Below are 7,618 nucleotides of genomic sequence, written 5' to 3' on the forward strand. Positions count from 1 at the left end.
TTTCAAAAATGTTTCTTATGTGAAGAGAACAGAGTCAGGAAAAGAAATTCAGCTTCCGCCTCCCCAGGTAGCACGCGATGCTTTCCACAACAAAGCCCTCCCTCCCAGGTGCCTGTCCCATCCTCCACAAAGAGAGCTAACTGAAATGAGGGCTGTTTTCAGGGCTTCATCATCTGTCATCCTGGCTCTGTGATAAGGGTGCTGAACCTCCCCGGGGTGGTGTGAAGGCAGAGTCAGCCTCTTCCTCAGTAATCGGCCCACAAGGAGACAGGAGCACAGGAATGGGGGGGGGGGGGGGGGGGGGGGGGGAGAGTTAAGGAAATCAACCTCAATGCCACTCGACTCATCCCAAAGCCAACTAACACAAAACTGACCAAAAAAAATTTACAAATAGAAATCTTTTCAAATGTCATTGGAAGTATAATCTTTTTCTTAATAACATGAACTGTTTGGAATTCAGCTGTTAAACATTTGACATATACACCACGAGTCCCTACCCTGTTTCATGTGTACGCAAACCCCTTTACGCATTACATGTTGTCAGCCATGGATTTTGTTTGAACACCCTGTATCCCCTAAAATAATCACATGGGTACCTTGGGTCAACCAGGGAATCTCTTTTCAACTGTCATATGATAACATGTCTTATTGTCCCCACAGGGTAATGGAGCCTGGCCAAGCCATTTGCACGTTAGGTTTCTCTTGGAGCCATTCATTACTGAGAAAACAAAGGTTAACAGTTCAGTGGAAATTAATTTAGGAATAGAGGCGGCATTCAGAACTTAAACCACAAAGGCATTGTTAGCTACAGAAGTATACCTGACATTACAAATAATTTATCTCAAAGGCTCACTTCTCCTTTGCTTAGGTATCTCAAGAGATGAGAAACAAGTTCATAATGTGACTAAAGTACTTCTTAAATCTGAACTTAGAGAACACGCAGGACTTTTTCTGTTTTGCTACTGTGGTCCCAGCTTTGAGTCAGAGGGCCTCGGCACGCGTGGTGGAATACACATTCACTGCGTGAGCAAAGGCACAACGCACAAGGGATGCGGGGGCGGTGGGGACCTGGGTGCCCCTCAGATAACAGCAGGGAAGCCTCTGACCATCTCGGCTTTTGTTCTCCCAGTTCAGCTAAGAGAAACAACACTACAAAAGAGCCTCATTCGATGCTTACCATATGAGTAATTAGACTCATTATCATGATCATTAGTACTCCCATCTTCTAACTGAGGCTCTCAGGGTAGAGAGGTTATGAGGAAACAACTGGAAACAAAAGTCAACTAGGGTTAAGTAAGGCTCATCCTCACTCTCCCAGCACTGAGTAACCTCCACCTTTCTATGCTGCAGGAAATGGGTCAGAAGACACAGACTCCAGTCCGGGGTGCAGGACTGGCCAAGGTTCTCTGGGCCCCAGGGTGCTCATCTGCAAAATGACTGCAGGATCCTTCCAACCCTAGACTGTCATTCTGTGAAGGCCAGGTCGCACTGGCCATACTTGGTCATAGATCCCAGAAAGAGGACATCATATAACCATTGCACCAACTGCACATCCCCAAAAGCCATCATTAACAACAAGATCTTCTTTCCACAATATCAAGATGTCAGAGGGCAGGAGAGAGGCACTGGGAGTGCAAACATCTGGTAGTGTGTCCCATCTCAGAGAGTTCCAAGTCCAAAGTGTGGGGCCCCCAGGGCCTCCTTCTCATAAAAACTTCTAACTAGAAAAAAGGAAATCAACTTGCCCTAGAATTTTAAAGAGAGTTATGATTTAGGTTTATAGCAATCTTGCCCCCCTCCTTTTTGAAAGCCAGCCCCAACTTTGGTTATATTCCAAAGGCTTCCAAAATTTAAACCTGAGTCAAGAGGGGCGCCTGGGTGGCGCAGTCGGTTGAGCGTCCGACTTCAGCCAGGTCACGATCTCGCGGTCCGTGAGTTCGAGCCCCGCGTCGGGCTCTGGGCTGATGGCTCGGAGCCTGGAGCCTGTTTCCGATTCTGTGTCTCCCTCTCTCTCTGCCCCTCCCCCGTTCATGCTCTGTCTCTCTCTGTCCCAAAAATAAATAAAAAAAAAAAACATTAAAAAAAAAAAAAAAAAAAAAAAAATAAACCTGAGTCAAGAAATGTATTGACACAGAACAGATGTCCACAATATATCACAGGTGGGAAAAAAAAAAAAAGGATGTTAAAAAAACAACAGCATGAGCCCAAGTTTGCATAAAAATACAGTAAGGAACATATACCTATTTACTATAGACATTCAGAAGACACAGATTAGCATTGCTACCTCTTTGTGGCAAAATTATAGGTAATTTTATTTTGCTCACCATTTCTTATTCTCCTGCAATGAATGTAAACTTTTGGTGTAATTAAATATATATTTTTTTGCTGTCAACTTGAGAGACAGCAAGCAAGTGCGTGAGGCACAGAGACAGAGAGGGAGAGAGAGAATCCCAAGCAGGTTCTGCACTGTCAATGCAGAGCCTGACCCAGGGCTTAAACCCAGAAACCATGAGATCATGACCTGAGCTAGAGAGTCAGATGCTTAACTGACTGAGGTGCCCCCTTGGTGTTATTTTTAAGGACTCAAAGCCCCCATGTCATACTCTGTAGCCAAAAAAGGAAATCACTTAAGTTCACAAGTAAAAATTTTTGCGCCAACACTTTCCTGCCAACACAAACTCATTCAACAACAAATATTTGCCCTTATATCCTCAGCTTTCACAGATACTGAATAGGAATAGAACTCCTCTTCCAGCACACTAGGGGAAAAAAAATTATCCTTCAAATGCCTTTTAGAAACTTAGGCCTGAGGAGGTTTCTAACCCCTGAAAAAGATCCTGAATTTTGCAGTGAGCACCAGGGGTAAAGAAGGGAGTCTGAATAAAGCAAATAGTGCTGGACTTCCCACAGGCCTTGCAAGGGCACAGGCTCTCAGTCCCAATCCCAAATTCCCAACTGCACTCAACAGCCACACCCTCAAATCAGAAGGTGTCTGCTCTCAGAAGTACAGATGCACGCTGGAGCAGGCACAGGGGTGCACGCACGAACGTGGCCCAGGTCTCACTCCCAACAATGATGGATGTTTCTTGGGCATTTTCTATACACATCATCTTATTCAGTCCTCCCAAGTTTATAAAATACAATCCCCTTATTACTGATAGCGAAGTTGAGGCTTAGAGAATGTAAGTAATTTGCCCAAGGTGGCTGAACTAGTAAGTGGCAGAGAAGGGAACGTGAACTTGGTCCCTGAAAACATCAGGCAGACAAGTGCTTAAATACTTTTGCTACAGTAGAATCAGAAATCTTGTTTTCCCTTGGGTACCAGCAGATCACCCAGAAAGACTGCATTTACAGAGGCACTATTCAGCAGGGTGCCCCATGCATCTTGTTCCAAGCCACTCAATGCCTTTCACTCAAGAATTCTCCTAGACCTGGGCCTCCCCTGAAAGCTGAGCCCACAGGGCTTTCCTGCTTCCAGGCACTGATGTCACCGTGAGGCCAGGGCCAAGAGACTACTACTGTGGCCTTCTTCAGTTGCCAGAGACAAAGCCTAGGTGCAGCCACGTGACCCCCGCCGGCATCCATATGGCTCTGAAGTGTTAGGTAACATGCCTCTTATCTGAGCTCCAGCAACCCACTGAGCACACTGCTCTCTACAATTTTCCCAGGTCCTACCAACTTGGGGAGAATTTACCAAAATAGGCAAGTAGCACACAGTTGGAGCTATCAGCATAGGAGATAAGGCAGAATCGCCTTATCACTTACCTGCTAGATAGCCTGACATTTCTCCATTTGGCACAAGTGAACACCAAGGCTTACAGACAGTGTCAAATATGGGGCTTGGACTCGGGTCCCAGCATCCAGCTGTGCCCTAGCGCTTGCTGAGAGAGGACCAAGGCTAAGAGCTACGCAGTAATATAGGAGACTAACAACGTAGGAGAAGGTATACTGGAAAAACTCCTAAGGGGCACCTCAAATCCGTTCTGGATTAAGATGGCACATATATAATTGATATTAATACCTGTTAAGTGGCAAGCACTGCGCTAATCGCTAACACATCATCCCTTTTAATCCTCACAACCATCGCTTAAAGGAGGCAATTTACTTCCCATTCTACAGATGAGTAAACTGAAGTGTTGAGCGGTGTGTGCCCAGCCTCACTTGGCGAGTGTAAGCTGACCTAGGGTTCAAACCCTGGCTGGCTACCTAGGCTGTCAACACCAGGGCTGGAACACTTTTTTTTTTTTCAGTTGAGGTAATTACATACAGCGAAATGCACAGATCGTAAGTTACAGCTTGATGAGTTCTGAAAAAGGAAATGTCCTTCATTTCATGATCAATGTCCTGATCAATGTACAGATCAGTATTACCGTCCCTAAAAGTTCACCTGTGTTTCCTTTCCAGACGATCCCCACCCACCTCCAGGTGCAAACATTCTGATTGCTATCACCTGGAACAGGGTCATTCTGTAAACGGTGTGCTGCTGAAGCCATTCACTCCTTGATTTCCTTGTTCAGAAAGCCATCCAAACAGCTTCCTGGTGTCCTTTCCTCTGTTCCTGACCCTGACCAGAAGGCACCAGAAACACTGCTTGAGGCCATAAGAGCTGCCAGGACTTATCAGCTCCCATTTCTAGAATGATTATCTTCGCATATCACAGAGGAGAGACCATGTAAAATTGTCAAGGGAAGTGGAGAAGCCCTTCAAACTGAATTTAGCCACGGGGCCAAGTGTGAACAAGTGATGAGCTGGCATTTCTCAAAGGAATGGTCCAACAGGCTCTCCTGATTTACAAGCAAGTGGTAAACGCTTCAGGAATTCCAAAGGTCAGGGAAGAAAGAGAAACAGTCCCAGGGCTTTTGTTCTCCCCTCCGCCTGGGTGTAAAAACTGAATGAAAAGGCTGGGGATACTGCTGTTTTTAATTAAACAGTCTTGGGCTTGGATAAGGACACACTGGTCACCGGACCAATGGAATCCAGTAACTTTTGGGGTCCACCAAAATGGGGGTAGAGTTGCCAGAACTTAAATATGACGCTTGACAACCCCAGGAAAACTCGTTTTCATCAATGTTCTCAGACAAGAGCTGCCAAAGTGGCGACAGATTTGTCTTTTTAGAATCTAACCAAACACAAGATTGGTAAGATTAAGAAACAGGCAAACTGAAGTGTCTCTCACACAACATGACACCCAATGACTTACTAAAAGAAGGAGTGTTGCCAGGGAATTTTAAAAAACAGGCCTTTTTAGGTAGATCTATTTAAATCACTTTCTGAATATGCCCAAGCTAAGTGCTCCTCCTGTGTGGGCCGCAAAGCTGATTCTCATTAGCTAATGGCTTCATGTTCAAGTATGACAACTTGCTTAGTTGCAGGTGAGTAGGTGAGCACAAGGGGCCGATCCACAGAGAACATTAGAATGTTTTATTTTGCTTCCAGCGCTTGTGAATCATACTGACACTCAGTTCCAATGTGTTCCCTGCACTTTCTGGGTTAAAAACAGAACGCAGTGGAGAGCCAACACCTACGTGTGGCAGGCTGTCAATCAAACGGGCTCTGCAGAATTCAGCAACAGGAAAGGATGTGGTCAGACATATATGCTAACAAGTGTAACTTCCACCAAGACCCTGTTTAAGCTGCGAGTGCTTCAAGACAAACAGAACCACAGCACTGAGACTCCCAGGGCCTCTCTTAACACAGTGACTTCAAATCCAATACAGGGGAAAGGCCTTAACCAATTGCACTTGCTTCGGGGCAACTGAAAACAAGATGAAATGGAAAGCTCAGAAACACAGGCATCCCAACCTACAGTGGAACTTTATAGTCCGTCACAGATGCTCTGGGTCCACCCTAGACACTTCCTGTAACCAGACTCTCCGTTACAGTTCCTTGCCCCCAAAAAGGGTTTTGTTTTTTTTTATTTCAGAGTTCAAACCTCAAGTATCTGAGTTTGAAGTCAATTGTGCTATCTAGACCAAGAGGATGATAGTCGTTCAATTTCAAATTTGCCAAACAAGCTGCCAACCTGCTGTCCTGGAATTCTCCATATCCCCAGGGGAAAGAAGTCACCTTCATACTATACTGCAATACCAGGGACCCTGCCTGCAAAGAACCCTCCTGTTTCAACTTCATGTTCCATTTCTACAACCTTAAACGTTCTGAAGCATCAATTTTTCCTTTCTCCTTGTAGATAACTTACATTTGCAACATGATTTGGTTCAAAAAGATGCCATCCGCTAAATCCATGTACATTGTCAGGTTGTCCTGGTTGCCGCTTCCAAATGAGCCAAAAGTTTTCACCTGCCGGGAAAGGGGCATAGAGAGAAAGACAGGAAAAGTCACCCCCAAGCGCACAGTCTAAAGCTCTCTCGGGTAAAGGCGAGCAGGGACGGTGTAGGAAAAGGGGGTCACCCACACCCACTCACCCTTCAGCAAGCACCAAGCCCACCCTTTTCTAGGGCCTCTACCCGCTCCTCGTGCCAGGCAACAGAAGCCAGAGAGGAGGAAAACTTCCTCACCGCTTTTCTCCAGCGTTCCAGGGCGGAGGGGGAAGAAAAAAAAAACAACCCAAAAGGGAGTTTTCAATAAATTTCTCACGTCTCAAATCTACTGGAAAGGACTGCGCCGACCCCAGCCTGTAAACGTTCTCACTCGGAAACCCCCAATCGCCACCGCCATCCACCCGGCCTCAGGGATTCAGAAACTACACGAGGATATTTTTGGAGAGTGGGTCCTTTACTCGAGTGATCAAGCCCAGGTGACTACTCAGACCTTGTCCACTCCAGGGACACAGCCCAGCGCCCGAGTGGGAACAGGTGTACCCGCTCAGACCCCGGTCGGAACAGGCGCAACGGCTCCCAAGTTGGAAATGCATCCAGACCCCGGGGCTCAGACCCCGACCCTGGCCAGGAGCACTTACTGAGTCCCTCGCGTTCCGAAAGCTACCCCGTACCCCGGGAAGAGAGAACGTACCGCTACCGCCGGTGCACCAACAATAAGGCAAGGAGCTAGTTGGGAGCACTCACCCAGGTCACCAGCGGGCTCTGCAGGAAGAGCTCCATGAGCTCCGAGACGGTCACGTCCATGCTGAGGCTGTGCCCGCCGGCTCCACGCCCCGGTCCCCCGCGCCGCGGCACAAAGCGGCTCTGGCAGCAATCGGCGGGCGCGGGGCTGCGGCGGCTCGCGCCCGGGAGACAAAGGCGGGGCGCGAGCCCACGTTCCGCGGCTACGGCGGCCCCGCGCCCCGCCCGGGGCTGGGGGAAGGGGAGGGCCCGCCACTCGGGGAGGAACAATGCGGGCGGCAGCCCCGCCCCTCAGCAGCCCCTGGCAGCCGGCGCGCCGCCTCGCGGTGCCGGAGCCGGGATCCCGGACGCTGGCGCTGCTGCGCTGGGAGCAGGGAGGGGGCGAAGGCCCGCACGTGTGCGGGGGGAGGGGGCGTCCGCGCGGTAGGCGGGGCTGCCCCCACGTGGGGCCGCAGCCACGCACCCACGCTGAGCGCAGCAGCCTCCGCGCTCGGGGCCCCAGCACGTGGCGCCTCCCTGCGCGCGTGCGCCTGCGGCGGGCCCGAACTCCCAGCGCGGGCCAGAGCGCGCGGGCGCTGGCGCCCCCGTGCCTACCCGGG

At 49.1% G+C, this 7,618-nt stretch overlaps 1 protein-coding gene across 3 annotated transcripts in view; it reads right to left on the reverse strand.

The window, feature by feature from the left end:
• The window catches only part of CCDC88C (coiled-coil domain containing 88C), a 130,211-nt gene extending 122,995 nt beyond the window's left edge, over window positions 1-7,216 (reverse strand). For 2 of the 3 annotated variants that reach the window (XM_058740035.1, XM_058740034.1), the window contains exons 1-2: window positions 7,023-7,216; window positions 6,197-6,297 (exon numbers count right to left, since the gene is read on the reverse strand). In XM_058740035.1, the coding sequence (XP_058596018.1) occupies window positions 6,197-6,297; window positions 7,023-7,082 (161 nt within the window). In that variant the 5' untranslated portion in view covers window positions 7,083-7,216. Of the gene's footprint in view, window positions 1-596; window positions 717-6,196; window positions 6,298-7,022 lie in introns of those variants that run through there. The other variant, XM_058740037.1, reaches the window with a different exon arrangement.
• Between the last annotated feature and the right edge of the window lie 402 nt (window positions 7,217-7,618).

Source organism: Neofelis nebulosa, chromosome 7 (assembly GCF_028018385.1).
Source record: "Neofelis nebulosa isolate mNeoNeb1 chromosome 7, mNeoNeb1.pri, whole genome shotgun sequence".
NCBI lineage: Eukaryota > Metazoa > Chordata > Mammalia > Carnivora > Felidae > Neofelis > Neofelis nebulosa.